The sequence below is a fragment of the Rhea pennata genome, chromosome 1 (genome assembly GCF_028389875.1).
Source record: "Rhea pennata isolate bPtePen1 chromosome 1, bPtePen1.pri, whole genome shotgun sequence".
Lineage (NCBI taxonomy): Eukaryota > Metazoa > Chordata > Aves > Rheiformes > Rheidae > Rhea > Rhea pennata.
The window spans coordinates 189447168-189469083 of NC_084663.1; the positions used below are offsets into that span (position 1 = coordinate 189447168).

Below are 21916 nucleotides of genomic sequence, written 5' to 3' on the forward strand. Positions count from 1 at the left end.
TGCTACAGTTATGTAATGTATGACTATAATTATTAAATGTCTCTCTCTCTCTCTGTATACATATATATAGTTGTAATCTTTACCTATAATGATATCTGGGAAATTCCCACTGTCTCTGAAAACTGTTCTTTGTCCCGTTTGTCTCTGTCCTAAAATAAGAGAGGTCAGTCCTACATGTGTCAGTCCAATACTGCATCCGTTTCCACTTATTCACATAATTATTCTCACTGGTTTGGAGGCAGCAACTACAGTGTATTGCCGTTACAGACTGACCTATTTTCATAAAGATCTGAAATGAACTATAGCATATACATTTAAATGGTATACATATACAGACATGTCTATATGAGTGGCAGAAATTTTTCCTTGACTTGAAAATTACAGACTCCTGCATTGCAGTCCACACACCAGCTGTCCCTGCAGCTTTGTGCCTGTAACTTCACCTTTCTGCTTCAATTTTCTCATTTACAGCTCAGAATTACATTTTCTATCTGCTTCACAAGAGGACTACGTTCTGTACATAACAGGCACATTATTCAAACTTTCATATAGTCAGTGATTTGCATATGTCTACATAAAGTTCTGAATAAAAGTATTCTGTAGCAGCAAGTATTATTTTAAGAATTAATATGAATATTAAGCAGATGCTGCAGCTGATGAAGTTACTAATTCATAAGTAGAATATGTGCTCATAAAGTTTGGGTTTTTTTTTTTTTTTCCTCCAGACGCAAATGCTATTCCAGTTTATTGACAACAACACTGTTCGGAACTTTTATCAACTTCTCTAAGTAAGCAACTCAACTGATAACCAAGAAGGCATGGGAAAGCAAAGCTTAGCAGAACAATTCCTATGGGAAGAGACAACATCTTCCTCTGGGTTTAAACAAAACCACACAAAATGATCCCAACTTCACAATGCTTCTGTGCTATAAATACCAAATCATAAATCAGAGTCTACACTTCTCAAACTTTTTCTGCTGTTGTGTCAGCAAAATAAAATGCTAAGCCTTCTGTAATGAGGAAGAAATTAGTCAAAACGGGATGGAAAAAAAGCATCATTTGTATGCTTAATGTATGGTATTAATTTAGCTCATTGAAGCTGGCAGCTAATGCTGCTGTTCTAGGGAGGGTGGTACAAAGTTCCAGGTCGATCCTGCGGTTCCCTCCCACCACCTTCCAGCATGTATATAAATTGTCAGCTCTCCAGACCCTTTTCCAGTTCTCTCTTCTACTGTTGCCAGAAGCAATAGAGGACTAAAGATGAAGATCCTTTACTTATTCATGTTTTCCACTTTTTTATTTTCTGCTTTTGAACAAGCAAATGCTTCTGCTCACTATGACAAGATTTTAACCCATAGTCGAATAAGGGCACGTGACCAAGGGTAAGTACATAGTTTTTATCTATCTATCTACCTACCTATCTATCTATATATATATATATTTTTTTTTTTTTTAAAAAAGGGACTTCTTAACCTTTTTTCTCCCTGTATTGTGTTATACGTGATTTGTGCGCTAGGAATTCTTACTGAGTGTGATTCAATAGAGCTTTCTCTCTAGATCAATTAACTATTTCACAAGAACAATTCCTAAATAAAAAACTTTCTGGAGAGTTTCAAAGAGAAACAGGATACTACTGAACTTCATAAAATCTGGAAAAATCTGAAAAAAACTCACTTAGGAATAAATAAAACACATGCATATCACTATCACTGAAGTTAATTAGGGTTAATATAATGGAACATCAGAGATATTTAATAATTATTATCAAATGTTTTAATAGAATTGACACTTAATCCACGACATTTGTTCTCCTCATCCTGTCCTGATGAAAACCATGAACTCTACTCTAACACGGGATTATGCACTGGGACCCCTTTGTAAAACGTCTGTTCCCACCAGGGCAACGGGGTAAACTTTTTGGCAAGGTACTCAAGAGGCAGTGCTCACTGGGCAGTCTGCTCAGGGAAACAGAACTAATTTGAACAAGTGGTGTCAGGGAAACAAATGTGTCTAAATGCATTTTCTTTCGATAGTAAAAGATATTCTGTAGGAGAGGATAATTTACTGTCCTGTCTTCCTTTGCTGTGTTCCCCCTCTCTCTCTCACACACACACACACACACACATTTTTTTAAATAAATAGTTGACTTTTCCCTGCCGTAGTGAAGCACATGTTCTAACTTTTGAACTGCTGAACTTTTGTACTGTAAAAGTATACTAATTAGTGACAAAATGCTTTTGCTTTTTTTGGATTTGCTCTTAAGTAATTCCTCTTCTGTACATTACCATGCTAAGGAAAAGTTCTCCTCATTTGAAATCTCTTAACTCCTTTTATTTACATGGCATTTTACCCTTTGGTTCCCAGTAATTCCCAGAATGTTTACTTAGGTGCCTGTGGTATGCCAAACGGTTGGTAATCAAAATAGCTGATTGACTTACAGAAGACAGGGTTTCCTTCTACATAAAGAAGTCACTTTTCTTCCCCAATTCCCCGTGAGCCTCAGCAGCACAGACGTGCGCAAAACGAAACCTTCAGCGAAAAGAGCCTGATGGCATTCACAGCTGAGACCCTGGCGCCTGGTAATTCAGTTTTGGGGGGGGAGCAGGGGGTGAAACGTAGAGCGTACTGAAGCTTGACCCAGCTGGCAGTCGCTGTCCGGCAGAGGCAGAGGGCCAAGCCGGAGCGGAGCGGAGGGAGGAATGTCCGAGGAACCCAGCTAGTCCCAGTCCCAGCAGCTTGCACCGTGCCGGCTCGAAATCACACTTGCCCCGGGCAATGAAGTCCGATGTCCGTTTCTCACCCTTGCCCACCAGAGTTGGTATTTGCCGCTATTTTACATGGAAGTTTTCCAGAGGTATACAAAAGCTCTTTTTAAAAATATTTACCCTTCTCCCCATAGCCCAAACGTCTGTGCCCTTCAGCAAGTTATGGGAACGAAAAAGAAATATTTTAGCACCTGCAGAAACTGGTACCAGGGAGCCATCTGCGGAAAGAAAGCGTGAGTATCCCCTGTTTGAAAACTATTCCCCATTCACAGAGATAATGCAATGTACTATTAGAAAACCCCCCTTTAGTCAGGGGCAAACTACCTTTTTGATTCAAATGAAGAGGCAGGAAAATTTTGCTTCATAAGTTTACAGCATTTCAGCTTCTCTTTAGCAGCTCTAAAACTAGCTGGATAACTGACTCAGTAACCGTGGCCAAAAATAATTACAAAAGGAGTGGAAAGTCTGAAAATGACAGCACAGTGCAGAGTGCTTTCCTAAGTTCAAAGGGCTTTAAAACATTAGTTTCAGCAACACTTGGTGAAGTATTTAGTAGTTCTATTTTTAACACAAGATACAAGGATAAGTGACCTGCCCCTAAATACAGAGGGACCTAATAGGTAAGCTGTAAAAAGAGCTCAGCACTACACGGCACAGCTGTGTGCTCAAACCATACCTTTCCACAAATACAAAAATTGGAGTATGCTTGTGGATGTGGAATAGGCATCTTCAATCTGCATCGACTGGGTGTGTCTGGCATTCTGCTGAAATTTGTGTTCTATTTTGATTGAATATTTTTATTGAATTAACTCTTCTCACAATGCAAGTCTTGTTTTCTCTGTGATGAAGAGTCAGTAGTACCAGAATCACTACTTCCACTTCACCTATAAAGTAGCTTCCTCTGAACCCTAAACCTGTGGTGGGTTTAGAAAAACCTAGCCCAGAACTCTGCCCCATCTCTCCCACTTAGAGTCAGTAATTTATCAGAGGCATATTTTTTACTCCATAGAATAAACTATTACTTTTTTAGTACACCACATTTTCTCTTACTGCAGTGCAATTGCTGGACAACTTTCTCAGCAGTTGTCACCAGAAATCTTTACATTCATTTTCCCATTAGCCTTTCACAGCATCCAGATGGCTCTAGAGTGACATTTTCAGAAATGTTTAAGTGAATAGGGAATTCAGACTACAGTGACTCAGTGCATTAGGAGTCTTTTAGTAACAGTTAATTACACTCTTCCAAATGCCCACATAACTTTTAAATACACTATTCAAAAAGTCACTTAGGGCTTGCCTACCCTGAGACATGAAAGTGTTAACACAAGGTGTTAATTATATGCATGATGAAATTAATTCAAATTAAATTTTGAATTAAAAAAAATCTTAATTAACATCAGCTGCTGGTTTGATGTTAATACAATGTGAAATAGAGATTTCTCTTTCCATGCTAAAGTCTTCCTTACAGGAAATTAATTTGGAATACTCTTAGTGTCCACAGAAAGTATTAACCATATAAGCCAGTCAAGAATGACTGCTTTTGTAAACAAGCTCTTCAATTCTCTTGACAATGTTTTTCTGATCAATAATAAATTCCTAAATAAATGTGAATGGAGACCTTGAACAAGAAGTGGCTGACATTTTGCAATGAATTAGACTCATATTATTAATTTCCTAATTGTTAAAATCAAGAATAAATAGGATGCACATTTTCTAGCCTATCCTTCAAGTTTTCTAAGTATATCTTAGGCAGAGATTCTAGAAGACGAAAAAAGTAGAATAGATCTATTTGACTTCAAACAATTACACATAGCTCACACTGAATCCAGGTGAACTTTTTCAGACAAAATACCTGTCAACTGAAAATGTGAGATTTTGTGAATTTATGTGCAATTCATTGAATGTTTTTTTATAGAACGTTAAAGAATTTTATTTCTACAGAGAAGTAAGTACAGCCACAATCTGGTTTGTGCTGGGGCATAGAGGGCACAGGCATGATGTAATGTAACCCAGAGCATGCATGCCTCAGTAATGGTGCTAACATGGGAAATGCACTACATTCCCTCCTGCTCTCTTCAGTGCATCTACATCTAAAACAATTTTTAATGATAAAAAAGTCATTTCCCATCTAAAATTGTCATTTTGCTTCAAAGTCAACTTTCCTTTTTATTTCATTTCTCACTTGATTCAGCTGTCCTGGCTAAAAAAAATATTTTTTAGTTCTTGGGCATGCTCCCTACACTCGCCGAAGTAAAATTGGTTAAAGCTCCCAAATCATGATTATGCGCATGAGAGATGCCTGTGGTAATGATTTTTGCACTGTTAAAGTCATACATGTGAATTTGCGGACAGCACTCAGCCAAAGATCTGAAGAGGGCTCGCACTGTGTTTTCTACTACTCCTGGCGGGTTTTCTGAGATTCACGAAAGATGCTACATGTCATGACACAATGTTGGAAAGGATCCTTAGGGAAAAGACTGAGGAAATATGTAGCAGGAGGAAGTTGTTTCCTATTTTCTTTCTGAGAAAATGTTTTTGCTACTCTGCCAGCGCACCAGAAATTGATGGAGTTGAGCTATACTTCTAATACAATGAGGCACAGATTCCAACACACTGTCTGGCCTTTCAAGTGCTGGCCATGGCTTTGAAGTCTAAATCCTAAATTCAGTCTAGACATGAGGAATGATATCACGGTCCCATCACAGCCCAAAAAAACACTTGACTTCCATCAGCCAAATTTTCACCCTAGGCTTTCTGCTATTATAAACTTTATTGGATTACTCATTACTTACTTCCTTAAGGAGGTGGAAGAAAGTAATTGAGTCATGCTAAAGCACAAGTAGCCTAAGTAATACTGAACTTCCTAAGCTAACAAGTGAAGTGATTATTCTAAATCCCTGGAGATGTCTTCAGAATGTAATTTACTATCTGGAATTCTAACCACTTAGTCACTCCCATTTTGATTTTGGCTATTTTTTTATAAGCAATTCCAGCCAGGTTAGAACCTTTTTTTTTTTTTTTTTTCTTTCATACAAATCTTGCATAAGGTTTGACGGTTTGGGGATTTGAGGATGATAGTAGAGATCAATCTCTAGTCAAACTAGACTTTGACTGGTCATTTGTCCCACCTCTCAGTTTTATAGTCTTTATCAGAATCTTTCCTTCCCCTCCAGGGGGCATTACAGTACCAACTTCCCTTTTTCATCAGTGCGTGTATTGTAAACAATCCAAAATATTTCACCTTTCAGTAAAGTCTGCCATACCACTGACTTCTTTGGCATAGCATTTTATTCCACTACAGACACATTAGGAAGAAGGACATTTCCTGAAAATGATTTAGACTGAAATTTGGATATTCTTAAAGCTGATTTTAGAAAACAACTTACTCCTGTGGTTTTATTCCTAGATAGATGTCATGTCTTCCCATTTGCAAAAGTCATTACCTTACTGAGCTACAATAGTAACATGGGTTATGCAATGAGAGATACCTTGATATGTCAGAAAAAGTAGTTTGAAGCAGTAGACAGTTTGGACACAATGAACCTTCATTAGATAGTGAGTTTGTTCACCTCATTGGTGAGAATTTAGAGGAAGGTAGGCTGAAAAATATTTTCCAGAGCCTACATAAGGCCTTAAGGAGTAAATCTGCTAGCCAACCAGTGGAAGACACTGAGCTGTGGGACTCGGATAGAATTTGAACATGTGAGGTGCTACAAAAATATCACCTATGTTCTCCCTCCTCTTTTTACACTCTTTTAGTTGTGCAAGCACTAAAAGAGAGGCTAGAGAGGAAAAAAACAATATTTATGAGACTAAGTTAAATTATAGAACTTCTGTTATTTCTATGGCTGTAATAGAGCATCTGGTATAACAGTCTTCCTAGCTGTTAAAGAAAATTTTTCTATTTTGTGTAATGCAAAAAAAAAAAAAAAAAAAAAAAAAAAAAGACATTATTAAAGATACAATTTTTAACGAGAAGAATATTAATCCAAAGGCAGTATTTCTCCTCAGTGTTAATATCAATGTTAACTATTCCTTTCTAATTTGCATATATGATCTGTACAATGTAAATTTAAGATTGTTTTATCATTTATATTTCCCATCCACTGCTGTAAATTTCCAAGTGAGAATATAGATCTAAAGATTTACTAAAATAGAAGACTGTTGGGCTAGAAAGCTGTCCACCGTGTCGTAGAGAATGTTTTAACACCGTGTCAGCAAGAAGAAGAAACAGATGAGTCCCAGAGCCGATCTGAATAAACTGCCAACTGCTCTGTTAATCAAGGGCAAAGAGGACATAAGATAGTTTAACTCTGCCTCCTTTTCCTATAGAATATACTTTATGCATGAGGATAAGGTAGGAATAGCTTAAGTGCTTAAAAAAAAAGCTTAAGAATGCAGTATTATGCGTTATCTGAATAATTGCTCTCTTCACTTGGACATCATCTTTTACTGAACAAACAGTGTGATACAGATGAAGATAAATTACAGTATGAGATGGTATTTCCTCTGTGTATTATGTCTGTACATGAATAGTGCTGAGGAACTGCATCTTGTATTGCCTTTTAAGTGGTTCTAAGTTTACCTTATGATGTGCTTAACAGACCCCACTTCTCTCATTTCATCTTCCTTACTACATTTCGAGCACAGCTGATACATGGACTTTTTTAACTGTAATCAAATGTGAGGGACCATGAATACTATAAGTAGGAAGTTATGGTAATTCAAATTTTTTAGATAACTTAAAAATATTGCACTTTATGTTGGAAGTAATAGGATAAAAAGGCACTGATCTTGTAATGCTTGACTGGATGATCATTATCTTGGTTAACTATGTTCTTCAGCCAATTTTCTGCATTTCATTAATTGTGTCATTGTTGGATATTCTAAAAAAAGCAAATTTGCCATATGTTATGCTACACTTATAACTCAACTTCCTCTTTCCTTTCTCCAAAAGCTAATTAAGACTGCAATCTTCCATCGTTGGCTGGGGGGTGGGAGGCAGGGTCCTGGCAAGGGGAGGAAAAAAATATTTTCTCATGAAAAAAACAGTTCATACAGTTGGGAGAACATTCTAACTGCTATTCTACTGTACAGTTTCCTTTAGTCAGATTTCTTTTTTTATTAGCTTCTGGCAGGAGCACCGCTAGGAGGAAGGGTGCAAGAATCTATAGCCCAAACTGTATACTCATCTTGCCTTCCCATGAGATAGCCATTCAGTAAATAGACATACAGAAAGACATGTTTTTAAAAAAGCTATACAAGCATTTTTGATAAGTTTTGTCACCTGAAATGATACACGTGCCGGAAAGGTGAATATGTCATGTGTGTATGTGAATATGAGAAAACAGAGACAAGAGACAACATATTTTCATAGCACAGAGAAACTGAGTGTTTTTTGTTAATTTTATTCTTCACCAGTTCTGTGAATTTGATGTATATTATGGAATTATGATCCTCACTTTTAAAGGCACACTTTGTAATTCTGTCGCTGTTCCAGTCTACTTTCATCTTTTAGTCTCTTCAAATAGTTTAGGTAGTGCAGTCAAAGTCCAGCTTTTCCTGTGAGTAAGCTTTTCAGTCTAATGTGTTTGCAGCTAATGTTTTGTCAGCTTTAGCTCATAAAAAGTGAGAGAACCTCACACAGCTGCCACTGAGAGTCTCCAGTTTAAAAGCTGGAAGGCAGTGGTAAAGACTCAGCAAAAATCTTCAAGAAATTAACTGTTTAGAACTCTAGTACTGCTGACATCAGCCACATATATAAAAATAAATTGAATAAAACCAAGATTGTAAATTATCCTTGTAATTCCCAGTGTACCATAATTGAAAAGAAATAACTGAAGTCTAAGGTCTGAAGGTGTAAATTTTTTGGCATTATTTTCTCCTGAAGAGGCCAAAATCATCTCTGCAATAATTCTGTGGGCTTTAGTGAAACTTTCTTATAGTCAAGCAGAATTTGTCAATCATGTCTATTTTAAAGCTTTTATTTCTGTAATGTAATCTTCATTAATGAGACTTTATGCCTTATAAGACATTCAATGTTAAGTTGAATGTTACAGTATGAAATTATGACTATTAGCCCTAGTTTATGCATACTCAAAAATGGAGATATCTTATTAATATCATCGCATAACAGTTCCTGGTTCCCTATATTGTTAAATTCTCATACATGTATGATGACATACTCTTCCAACTCTCTTCTTGAATTGTCACAGTCTGGTTTTCATCCTCACAAAACTTGCCAGAGAACTTCCCCTTGTCTCCAGACATCCTGTCTTTATTGATTTTCTGCTTCCTTCTTCGTGGACTGCTTTATGTCTGTTTGTAATTAGTTTTCTCCTTTATTCTTGAGCTTCTTCAAAGTCTTCCTTAGTACCCTAAGGCTCTGCCATCCCACTTGCTGTCAGCATCTAGCTGTAGGACCTTTTCCTAAATACCTGTTCTGTTCCTATATACAGGACGTAGATGACCTCAGACAGTTCTGTCATTTCAACTTCTGTTCGGTCTATTTAAGCTTTTATTTCCCTTCACAGTCCTGCTGCCATGACTCATTATCCCCACCATCTTCTGCCTTTCCTCAATCCCAACTAATCTTTTCAGAATAGACCCATCAAATTAATTTTCTCCAACTGTTCTTCTTTTAATAGCTCTACATGAGTTCCACATCACCACTCATGATTAACATTTCATCTAAACTTAATGACTGCAGTCATATTGTAAATTCAAAAGTCCTGCATTTAGTACACAGTACTACAACCAATTGGTAGTCTATATCAAAAAAGATTGAATGGAAAAGAAGACCTGGAAAGTGTTTACATAAAAAATCAGTAATAAAAAATAAAAATGAGAATATGGGCTAAATTTGATATATTTTTTTCCCGGATATTATTTAACTGAGCCTTTATCTGTTTTCCACAGAACCGTCTTATATGAATGTTGTCCTGGCTATATGAAGATGGATGGTATGAGAGGATGTCCTGCAGGTACAAGTTTATTTTCATACGGATGAGTCAATCTTTGAGAAGCATTGCAACACAGGAGAATCTAAAAGGTGGCAGTTTGAGATACGAGGCCTCTTTTTAGGAAGAGTTGCTAGAGAATATACAACTGTGTTTCCATAGTCAACACAATTAAAAATCAACCTGCGTTGAATTTGATCATGGTGGAAGGAGTGGAAAGAAAGACAGGAGTTTTTAATTTCTCTTACTTGTGCTATCATATTTTGCACAAATAAACTTAACTACAAGACGAAAGAGTCATCTGAACGGGGATATATTTCCTAACTTTAGATCCCTGTATCTGAACCATCCCTTTATAGTTAATATGATAGAATCAGGCATATCTAGAGCTGAGTTAATCTTGTTTAGATGAATTCATATAACTTCAGATGTTTACTTTAGGATGAGGTTAGTCACACTCTAAAATTGCCTATTCCTCTCCATGACCGTAAAAAGAGCCAAGGGTAACTAGCTCATGTGCAGTTGTCTGACTTAAAGATACCTAGAATTAAGAGACTTCACTCCTTGCATAGCAGTGGTTTAATGATGAGATTACAGCCATTCTTACGTTCTAGCTGAATTAATATCTACACAAGTCACACACTGGAGATTAGCAAGAGTAGCAAGAGGAAGAATTCTAGTCCACCATGCCCAAATGCCTGCCACTCCTTTGCAGTTTTTATGATTATGGATGGCATTTACTCTGCTTTTCCTCCAAAGGTCCCAAAAGGATAAACTCCCGCTTCAGTTTGGGTTTGGCACAAAACAAAAGATTTTTCTAAGGAAATTATTACAATATTTGTTTTGTTCAATCCAACTAATTTTTTGGCTCATTAAACAAACAAAAAAATAGCAAACAGATGTGTTTGAATGGATTCAGAATACATTGACAATGCAATTTTAATCTGAGTGCACTGTTTTAATATTGATTTAAACAGTTTCATAAAGCCAATTCTACTGTCCAACTCAAACAATCAAATTAGATTTGATTGTGAGAAACTGAATGAAGAATTTATAGTTCTCTTGTCTTGTGTCTGTTTTAGTTGCTCCTATTGATCACGTATATGGTACCCTTGGTATTGTGGGAGCTACCTCCACTCAGCAGTACTCTGACATGTCAAAGCTGAGAGAAGAGATTGAGGGGCGAGGATCATTCACGTTCTTTGCACCAAGCAACGAAGCCTGGGAGCAATTAAATTCAGTAAGAGAGAGAGAGCGCGTGTGCGTGCGTGTGTGTACGTGTGTGCAAACGTATTTCTCTTCTAGCTAATATTGTTCTGTTAGCTGCAACAGCTAGACTATTATAAATTAGTCTAGAAACAATAGTGAGATTTTAGTTATAAATGGACATTTCAAAAGTTATAAGAAATGAACATACATGCTTAGCAGATACCTTACTGAAGCTAGAGAGAGCCTGAATTTATTTCAGTAGTATTAAGCAGCTGTAAATGATTCTTATTTAAGCACTAGTATGACAAACATGAAAATTGTTCATGTTACTAACATAGTTTGGGGAAAATTGTCAGGAAAATCAGCAATGTCAGGAAGTAAAGTACAATTGTTCTACTTTGTCAGTGACTGTGGGATCCTCCTTTTGTTACTACTTTTACTTAAAATCAATATTGAATCAAAGCACTTTCAGTGACTTGTCTGTGATGAGATCATCACAGTCTTCCATTCGTAAGCAAAATCAGAGTAAAGCACCATTTAAGAGCTGCCAAGTCAATAGGTACTGGAAACCATGTGACTACTAACAGGAAGTATCTATTATCAAATACACTGTAAGCAGATGTTAAGGTAAAACAGTACATACAGCTGTCTGACTGGAAGAATGTCCCTGAAGCTTCTAGTTAATTAAACTCCTTTCTTCTTTAGGAAATTCACAGGAATTTGGTTGACAATGTAAATATTGAACTATATAACGCTCTCCATCACCACATGGTAAACAAGCGCATGTTGACAAAAGACCTTAAGAATGGCATGACACTGGTGTCAATGTACAATGACCAGAAGCTGCTTATTAACCACTATCCTAATGGGGTAAGTCCATTCTCATCATTTTTTTTCCTTCTATTTGAATTAGAATGCATGGTAGAAGCACTTAGGGTTGTAGGGGACACACATTGACAATTTACCTGGGCTGAATTTTACTTCTGAAACATTAGAAATTTTCCAGTTAAGTCATTCATCTTTTTTGCCTTAAATGCATGGAAATGTCTATGTCAGACTACAGATTACACCAGTAGAAAACAATGCTGTATGATGCTAACCACATATGGAAAACAAATTTGAAGAACTGCAATAGCAAAATATGAATATAAAATCAATGCAGCTTGCAAAATCCATTGATAGTTGAATGCTTTCCAGAAGAGTTTATTCAGCCTTTTAAATCTTATGAGGCTCAGAGTTTATGCAGTCTTTCAAGTCTGACAAGGTTTTGCTTAAATTTTAAAACAAAATTTGAAATAATAAACACAAGAGGAACGGTATATACATTGCCAACCTAAAAGAATGAGATTTCAAGTGAATGATCAAATGAACGCTTATTCCTCTACTGCTCAATTCTTCAAATGTAGGTCGTTACTGTTAACTGTGCCAGGATCATCCATGGCAATCAAATTGCTACCAATGGTGTTGTTCATGTCATTGACCGTGTCCTGACCCCTGTTGGAACCACCATTCAAGACTTCATCGAAGCCGAGGATGACCTTTCTTCTCTCAGAGTAAGTGGATAAAAATAAAAAATGCTTCTCTGATCTTGTAGTTTTTCCTTCTTTTTTTCTATTTTTATATGATACCTATCATATCTCTTGGGGAAGAGAAGCCTGAGGGGGGATCTTATCAATGTGGACAAGTACCTGAAGGGAGGGTGTCAAGGGGACAGGGACAAACTCTTTTCAGTTGTCCCGTGTGACAGGACAAGAGGCAATGGGCAGAAATTGAAGCACAGGAAGTTCCACCTGAAGGTGAGGGGGAATTTCTTCCCTGTGAGGGTGACAGAGCCCTGGCACAGGTTGCCCTGAGAGGTTGTGGAGTCTCCTTCTCTAGAGATCTTCAAGGCCTGCCTGGATGCAACCCTGTCTACCATGCTCTAAGTGACCCTGCCTGAGCATAGAGGCTGGATTAGATGATCCCCAGAGGTCCCTTCCAACCTTACTGATTCTGTGATTCTATGAAATGTAGGACGGGACAGAAATTAAATAAACTAAGGACTCTGCCAGCTAATACTGCAAAGTCAACTGTATAAAAAGACAATGTATATATTACATAAGGAGTCTAGTTCTGCTCTTTTGTGAAGGTTGCACTTCATATCAACAGGACAGAATGTGCTCCTTCTCATAACAAGTTGTGCCTTTTCTTAAAGTGTTGAGATAATGTAATTCGTGAACATAAGCTACAGTATCTTGCATTAGATAAATATTATTTCAAAATGGACAGTATAAAATGTTATCTTTTTTCTAGAACCTGATTCACAGCAGGTCTCAGTCCCAGTAGAGAAATTAATTTCCCCTTCTTCCAGAAGTGAAAGATTATTTTGTAAATCTTCCTTTTCCATCACCTTCTCCTTCACAATAAAAATTAGGAAATGCAGGCTTCTCTTGTATGATGGTGAGGAAGAAGGAAATGAAGAAGATAAGAAGGCCTTTTTAAACACATTTCTGATATTGGAATTTCTGGTTTTTTTACCTCAATTTCTTTATTAGGCAGATTCAGGTTTCTGCTTAGCCTAATAGGATTTCATACTTCACGTGGCAAAATATGCCACGGTTTTGTAAATAGTTGTTTTCCTCTTCCTTTCTCTGTCTTCTTGATAAATACAAAAAAAAATCAAATACAAAGACATAGAGCTGAAAGAGACCCTCTGAATCCCCAAATCCAGTCCCTTGCTCTTACAGACAACTCCATCATTTAACTCTTTATAGAATTGAAGGTACAAGCCAACCCTTTCTTGTTTCCGCTTGAAAAATAGGCTCTCTATTCATTCCTATATAAGGTCTCACCTATTCCTTTTATATTAACTTACATAACTCCCTAATTCTTCTGGAAAAATTTACTGCGTTTTCAGATACATACTAGCATCATATTTGTTTTCCTTTCAGGTGCATCACTTTGCACTCTTCTGACTTTTTGAAAGTTGAGCTCCCAGTTTGTATAACACACATACCTGCTAATTCTTACGTGCATGCCTCTGTACTTCACACTGCTACATTTCACAGAGCTCCTTTCAGTTCTTCTTGCACTGAAGCCAAGGTCTTTCTGTGCATTTACTATAGCTAACAACTATGTGTCCACAGCCAATGTCACTATTGGCTTTTGCTCCAAAAGCAAGAATACTAATGCAAACATTAAACAAAATCAATCCTGAGACTGCTTGAAAAAATCTAGTGGTAGAAACCACTAGTTTCTCCCACTAGTAGTTTCACTAGGGAGGTAGAAACTCTCTGGTGGAGAGTGGAGTCTCTCTCCAGCATATTTACTTTTTTAAGATAGTTAGACCCATCTTCTGGTTGGCCAGTTTCTTAACCACTTTATCTTTCCATCTTAGGTTGAGCTAATAGTATTTCATATTGAACTGAGCAAATGCTTTACTGAAGTCCAGATACTTTCAGTTTTACATATGATCTTTTTCTAGAAAATCTAGAAAATCTGTTCTCAGTTTATGCAGGCATAATCATAACATTACATTTTAATCCATCATATATTCTCGCAATATTTTTGACTATTTTTCCTGCATTTTTCTTTCCTTTTTCTGTCTTTTATTCTAGTGAGGACAGGCTACAGCCACCAGACAAATGAATATTGTTCCAGTGTTCTGATTTAAGATTTATTCAATGATGGAAACTCATGAATTGCAAGGTTGTGCAGAGGAGCTTTATAGATAAATTAAGAGGATTTATTTAAATAATAGGAGGGAAATTATAATTTTTGGAAAAATATTTAAGTTTGATTTTATTTCATTCAGACTACTTTCCTCTGCTTTATTACCAGAAAGTACAAGTTGGCTTTTATCAAAATTGTTTATTCTTATGTTTTTGTTTCCAAATCTAAATAACATTTTGGAGATTAAAATCCTGGAGATAACTTTTCGTGGCCTCAAAGCTTGAGATGTATTTAATAAAATTAGTTATACAACTGCATAGCAAACCTTCTATTATTCCAGGGGCAAATTAGAGGCTTTGATAAATCTTTGCTTTGATCTTTAGCAGAACTTGCCATTGCATATGGCAAAATCTATATCCACATTTTCCAGCTAAAATTTCAGGCAATTATTACAATTTCTGCCCTGTTGTCAGCTTTTCCACTATGTTATGATTAGTATTAGCTAAATTAAGGAGGAAACTCAGCATACTAAGACATATTTTTCCCATAAAAATCTATTTTATATTAATTTTTGTCATTTTGCTTTTTAAGACATCTTTCTACTTAGCCCTGATTTAAATCTGTCACTGAAATGCCTGTGGGCATTTGGTGAAAGCACAGGAAAAAAAATTGTGATAAATGTTGCCTTCATAGTAATTGTCCTGCTATGGTCAGCCCACATAGCTTTTAGCATGAATTTAACATTAGTGCTCAAGAACAAGATTCAACTTTTTCAGGATTCTAAATTAGGGCACAAAAGATATGAGGAGTTTTTTGTCTGTGTTTTGTTTTCCTGTGCCTAAAAGGCTAAGGTATTTCAGTAATATCTTAATAACCAAATTTATTTTCTAGGCTGCTGCCATCACATCAGATGTCTTGGATACCCTTGGAAAGCCTGGTCATTACACACTCTTTGCTCCTACTAATGAAGCTTTTGAGAGACTTCCAAGGGGCGTCTTAGAAAGGATCATGGGTGACAAGGTGGCATCTGAAGGTATGTTGAAAGTTTTTTGCAAACGACAAATACAGGTGAGTAGATCAGGATGTAGAAACTCTATTATCCCTGTATGTCTGAAATTAAGCAACTGAACTGTCATAACTCAGGTGTCATTTGTTGTGTCTCTTATTTTCTTGCAGTTACCTAAGGATTCAAATTAACTTAAAACTTAGTTTCTAGAACTTTTTAAAATAAACTTTATGTGAAAATATAGGAATTAACACCTGGATGTTTTAAATAGTTTGGCTGCATAGATCAGATACAGATTCCTACCTCTAGTAATGGAGGGATATCTGAATTCAGGGTTTCCCTCATAAGATAGTAGCACATATAAACTATTTCTCCATATGAAAAGAACATGTTCTTGTAAAAGTCAAAATCTGCCATGTAAATGAAGATGACATTATACAATGTACTCTGACAAACTACAACACACAGCTCACCTGTCCTTCTGGGAGCTACAATACAAATAAATAATAACTGAAACAATCTATTATATAAACAATAATGAAATGAATCACTAATAAATGTGAGACTATGCTACTGGTAATATGAAGTGAATCTTAGATAATCTCATTTTAACCTCCTTAACAAAAATGCAGACTACTCCTGCTTCCAGTGTTCCACCTTGCTGTTCATCATTAAGTATTTTAAAAATCCAAATTACTTCTACCAGGAATCAGGTTCTCTTGACTTGAATACTTTGGATACTTACAGCATTACTGGAGCAGTGATTTGTTGACTTCCTCAGAAGCAATGCCTGTATGAGAACTGTAGTATTAAGCCTTTTACTAAGGATGCCAGAGAAATCCCAAAATAATCCCAAGAACTTCACTAACTAGATCAGACTTACACTCATTTGAAGCAATTCCTTATGAAGTGCTGTGTGACAATGGACGAGCGGCTCATTTCATCATGCAGTTTTGCCATTAGAAAAGATAGCAGTTTTCCACTTATCCAGGCTGAAGAAGTTTACAGAAAAGGTCAAGAAAAGAGGTGATATTGACTCCATATTTGAGCAGAGAGATTGAAGATTAGAATATATTCTTAAAAATACTATTGAGCAATAAAGTTCAGATTTGTCCAAACAGATTTAAGATAGCTCACTTGACCATCCAGAGTTAACAGACAAAAAAAGTGCATCTCCAAGGGATAATTTAGACCTTTGGGATATATCACTTTCTGTAACCCTTCTTTCTTTCTACACAACAAGCTTTGCTTTCTGACTGAAGTGCTCCAATTAACTGCCTAGAGTTAGATGGCATACGTTTTACTCCTTTAGAAAGCCGAATAACAACTAATTAACAATTATCTTTAATGCATTATTACAATTCTCCTTAATACATTTAACTGTAATTTTGTGCCTTTTAGAGCTAAGAATACAATAAACAAATCAACAAATGAAAAATAAGCATCTACGTTTAATCAACATTCACTAACTGCATTTGTACTTCAAGAAATTTACTTTCCATAAAACAAGAAAGGAAGTCCCATTAGAATCATTACAACTGGAATTATAACAAGCATCTGTCCCTCTTATTAAGGAAGGGTTACTGTGCAACATAGGATTGCATTTTCTTCTTGCTTTAAATTACACATAAAGAGGCCAATTGATTCAAGATGCACACACAAGCAGGATGCCTGGAAACATTATGTGGAAACAGTGGAACGAAGTCTGAAACTGTAGTGTACAATCATGTCGCAGTAACTATGCAAAGTATTTGGAGACACCATTAGAGAATCCTCTTAGAGGTGGGTTAGATATGCAAAGGATGCTTTCTCTGACTTATCCTGTTCAGTCCTCCTTCACATGGGCTGAAGAGTTCCAAGATTTTCCCCCCTCCCAAATCAAGAGGTGAAGGACTGAAATCAATGGTCTGTTCTCATCCGTATATTGAAAGAGAAAAGTGAAAGCAGAGCTGCTACTGATTTTTTCACAAAGACGTATTTTCTTGGTATTACTTGCACTGCCTTCAGATAAATTCTCCAGGTAGAACAGAAAGTAGCTGGAACTTCATAGGCAATTTTTGAACTAACTACTTAATTCTGTGGTTAATTCTGGAGCCCGTCATCTTCACTGGAGCTGAATGTTCTCTGAAAACAATGTTATCTCAATGTTATATGCTAACACATAACAAGAAATAAATCCTGAGCTTGACTCTGAATAGCCAATAGAGTTTTTCACTCTGAGGTTCATTTTAAGCAAAACATCTGCATCCACTGGAATGTATTCTCTCGTATGCACAGGTCTCAATATAATAACCCTAGTTTTCATAATATAACTTGTGCTAAAAATTTCTAACCATAGATGTTATTTAGAGATCTATACTATGAGTTTCCTTACAAGCAACTTTCAGTAAAGATGTAAGTAAATAAGCAAGTGATATGTCAAATTAACTAGTAAACTGTTAGAAACTGAAATTAGATATTAGAAATTGAAGTGTTAATTGAAAGTTATTTAAACAATGTATTAATTTTTTCTGATTGTATCCAAACACCTAGACATGGACTTTCTGCTCTTTTCCTTGCAGCTCTCATGAAGTTCCATATTTTAAACACTCTCCAGTGCTCTGAAGCTATCATGGGTGGAGCAGTCTATGAAACCTTGGAAGGAAACACAGTTCAAGTTGGTTGTGACGGCGAAAGCCTGACAGTGAATGGAGTGAAGATGGTGAAACGCAAAGATATTGTGACTAGCAATGGTGTTATCCATCTCATTGATCAAGTGCTAATCCCTGATTCTGGTGAGTGATGTGCTTTCTACAATCTTACCTAGATTCCCTCACTTATATTGTCATGAAAAAGAATATGTGAGCATAGAAATTTCAAATCAAGGGAACAAATCAATTATAAGTTAAAAGATCATTTCTTATCTCCTTATTTAATTGCAGCCAAGCAAGTCATTGAGCTTGGGGGTGCCCAGCAAACTACCTTTACAGACCTGGTGGCACAGCTAGGACTGGCATCTTCCCTAAGACCAGAAGGCCAATATACTCTCCTGGCTCCACTGAATGGTGCTTTTTCAGGTTAGTAGCCTTAAAAAATTATGCTTTGTACATCAGATTAAATAAAAAGAATATATACCAGCCTGACAGTTTTTCAAAATAATCACTAGTCTTTGTTCCAAGGCTCAAGGAAAGAAATCAGCTGAGAATAAGGGACATTTTATCCCTTTAGAATGCACACTGTGCAGAGAGACAAGACAAGCCCAAGCACCAGTTTGAACAGATTATTTACAGTACTATCTTTTGCTAATGGAAATGTAATCACTAAAATAAGATACCAAACAGGGACTGTCAGGTTGTGAGGAAGGAAAAAATATGTTCTTGAACTGCCAGTTCACTCAGTCTTTGTGACACTTATATTGGATTCATTGCTGCATTATTTATTCTCAGCTTTGTGCAATGAGACTGACGTTTGCCAGGCCATTGAAGCAGAGAGAGATTGGTACAAACACTTTATAAAATATGTGTTTACATAAAATATGTGTTTGCATATCTGCAGAAGAAGTGACTGCATGGGAATCCTATTCTCCCCCAAAGGATTTGCATATTAACTCACCATCACAGATCTGGAAGGGATTTCAGATGCAAACACAGAAAACAATAGTAATAAGAAATTCAGGTATAATTTAGAAGATGGTCCTAGTAATTAATCAGAGTTGTGTCAGCTGATCATTTCTAAATGTAAGAAAGGACAATTTACAAAAGTTACTTAACAATTCATACAGTTTACTGCATAAATTGCTATATATTAATAACTAAATGGTTTTGTAGATGATACCTTAAGGATGGACCAACGTCTTCTAAGAACAATCCTGCAGAATCATATTATAAAATTCAAAATTGGGCTGAATGAACTGTACAATGGACAGGAACTGGAGACACTTGGAGGAAAACTACTCAGAGTTTTTGTGTACCGCACAGTAAGTGAATGAGACTTTCTAAATCTTATGTCAGACAATACAACTAAGAAAATGGAACAGCATGAAGGAATAAAGACAAAGCTGAATTAAACCTCAAACATGTACCATTTGTTACTAGTATTTAGCAAAAATCTATTCTGAAGTTTTTAAGCAAGAAAAAAAATGAAAATTTGTTCTTTTTCTATAGGACCTTTGTATGGAAGACTCTCTGGAAAAACTAAACAGGAGAAAATAATCTAATTTGGAAATATTTATACCATACTAATACACTCTAGATTTTTCTACTTTTACTTTCTCAAGTGAGATCAGATTTCCTAGAAAGAATACATAATTTTACTGTAAGAAATCCACATTAGTAGTATTTTTAATCCTAGGAGTCTGATGGTTAATGGTTAATGTGATATATATTCATTTCATTTTCTCAAATATGTTTAAATGCATAACACTCTGTAAATGGCTGTACTTGGGTGTCTTGTCTTTCTCTTAATTAGGCTGTATGCATTGAAAATTCATGTATGGTAAGAGGAAGTAAAGAAGGAAGGAATGGTTTTATTCATGTCTTCAGACAGATCATCAAGCCAGCAGAAAAGACACTACATGAAATGCTGAAAAATGATAAGCGTTTTAGGTGAGTAGTAAGTCTGAAAACACTAAGATTTTCCCAGAGAGTTAGTATCTATATATAGTACAGCTGACCAGAGAAATAGTTGTGGACTGTGGGTTTTTTCAGGGAGAGTGAAGGCATTCATTCCTGGGGAAAAAAAAAAAAAAAAAAAAAAGAAGAAGAAGAAGAAAAAGGAGAGAAAAAAGAGGAGAAAATATATTTTTCTCCAACTATATGCTGAAAGAGCTCCCAGGCTTTATGCAAGAACAGTTGTTTATGACACTCAAGTGTCAACACGATGCCAGGATCTTGACCTACTTGCCTTTATTAGGAAAGCTTTTCTGAGCAATTTAGCAATGATTTTTCATCTGATACTGTTCCTCTCTGCTAAGCAGGTAAGAGAGCAAGAGTCCAAAAGGATTAGATGACATATCCAGAGCTATAAAGGCAGCAGAGTCTGAAGGTTTAATTAACCAAAAGTACAATCCCTTAACAGTGCAGAGTAATAGCAAGCCTGTGCCCCACAGTGTGTATTTTTGCTCATTTGCCTGTAAGCATCTCGGTCCTCATCAAGAGTTTAATCACTCTTGGAGTCCTCCCTTCATCTCTGTGACCTGTGGGATTTTTTTTCAATGAACTCAGTTGTGATCAAGGTTGCCAATATTTTTTTTCTCAAATCCTTTCTTCTTCAGTCTACTACTTTTAAGACAATCTTTTCCCCTCTCATTTTCCTCCTCCACTGTCTTTATTTCTGGGAAACAGTGAGAGTGTTTGAAGATCAATGCACTGCCAGAACAAATGAGATGGCTAAGTAATTGGACCAAAGAATAGGTACTAGACTTCAACAAAATGCATTTTTGGTTTGTTTGTTTCATTTAAACAGCATTTTCCTCAGTCTGGTGAAAGCTGCTGATTTAGATGATGTTCTGTCACGGCCTGGAGAATGGACTCTGTTTGTTCCAACTAATGATGCCTTTAAAGGTTTAACTGATGATGACAAGGATGTATTGATAAGTAAGTAGCATAAGAAAATTAGAAATGTAACCAAGAAGGGTAAAATCTTGCCTTATTGGAATCAATGGGAAAACTATCTACTGTAATTTTTACAAAAAGGATATCTGATAACCTAGTTTACCTTTTACATGCAGCAGGGCATATAACTTACCAAAATTAATCCCTAGCTGTCAGAGAAAATATATTTTTGGAAAAAAAGTATCCAACCTTAATTTAAATCTGCCCATGAGTCTCATTTCTTGATACATTATTCCAAAGAATAACTACCTTCCAAGTTAAAATCTGTATTTCATTTTAGCATCAACTTTTAGTCATTCAGCCTTGTTATAGACTTATTAAGCTGTAGAGTCTCCTATTATATCCAATTTCTATTCTTAATATAGTTACTATTTGTGAGGATTAAAGGATATGCAGTGTGGCTTTCCTGCCTTTCCTGCCTTTTCCCCTTCTTTTCCTTTTCCTCCTGTCCCTATCCAGCAATCTCTGACATCTGACATTCCAGTGCTATAAGTTGTATATCAAATTTTTATTTCCAGTTTACACTTTTAAATTCTGGATTATATAGATTATCACAGCATTTGAAGCAAGTTCTTTATTGTCATGCTTCATCTGAGTAAGAAAAGGAATGCACATTCGTTCAAACTCTCTTGCAGTATTTCCCACTAGAGGGACAGACTGTGGCCACAGCATTACAAACGTTTTTAGATTATTTTTGGTTAATGTGAATCTGGCCCGTGCCACAGTGTGAGAAGA

At 36.2% G+C, this 21916-nt stretch overlaps 1 protein-coding gene across 4 annotated transcripts in view; it reads left to right on the forward strand.

The window, feature by feature from the left end:
- Positions 1–972: 972 nt before the first annotated feature.
- The window catches only part of POSTN (periostin), a 37999-nt gene continuing 17055 nt past the window's right edge, over positions 973–21916 (forward strand). Inside the window, exons 1-12 of one of the 4 annotated variants that reach the window (XM_062567084.1) lie at positions 973–1382; positions 2900–2998; positions 9684–9748; positions 10807–10964; positions 11639–11803; positions 12340–12486; positions 15476–15617; positions 18152–18364; positions 18512–18646; positions 19397–19545; positions 20037–20173; positions 21033–21163. In XM_062567084.1, the coding sequence (XP_062423068.1) occupies positions 1261–1382; positions 2900–2998; positions 9684–9748; positions 10807–10964; positions 11639–11803; positions 12340–12486; positions 15476–15617; positions 18152–18364; positions 18512–18646; positions 19397–19545; positions 20037–20173; positions 21033–21163 (1663 nt within the window). In that variant the 5' untranslated portion in view covers positions 973–1260. The remainder of the gene's footprint in view (positions 1383–2899; positions 2999–9683; positions 9749–10806; positions 10965–11638; positions 11804–12339; positions 12487–15475; positions 15618–18151; positions 18365–18511; positions 18647–19396; positions 19546–20036; positions 20174–21032; positions 21164–21916) is intronic. The other 3 variants (XM_062567081.1, XM_062567082.1, XM_062567083.1) reach the window with 3 other exon arrangements.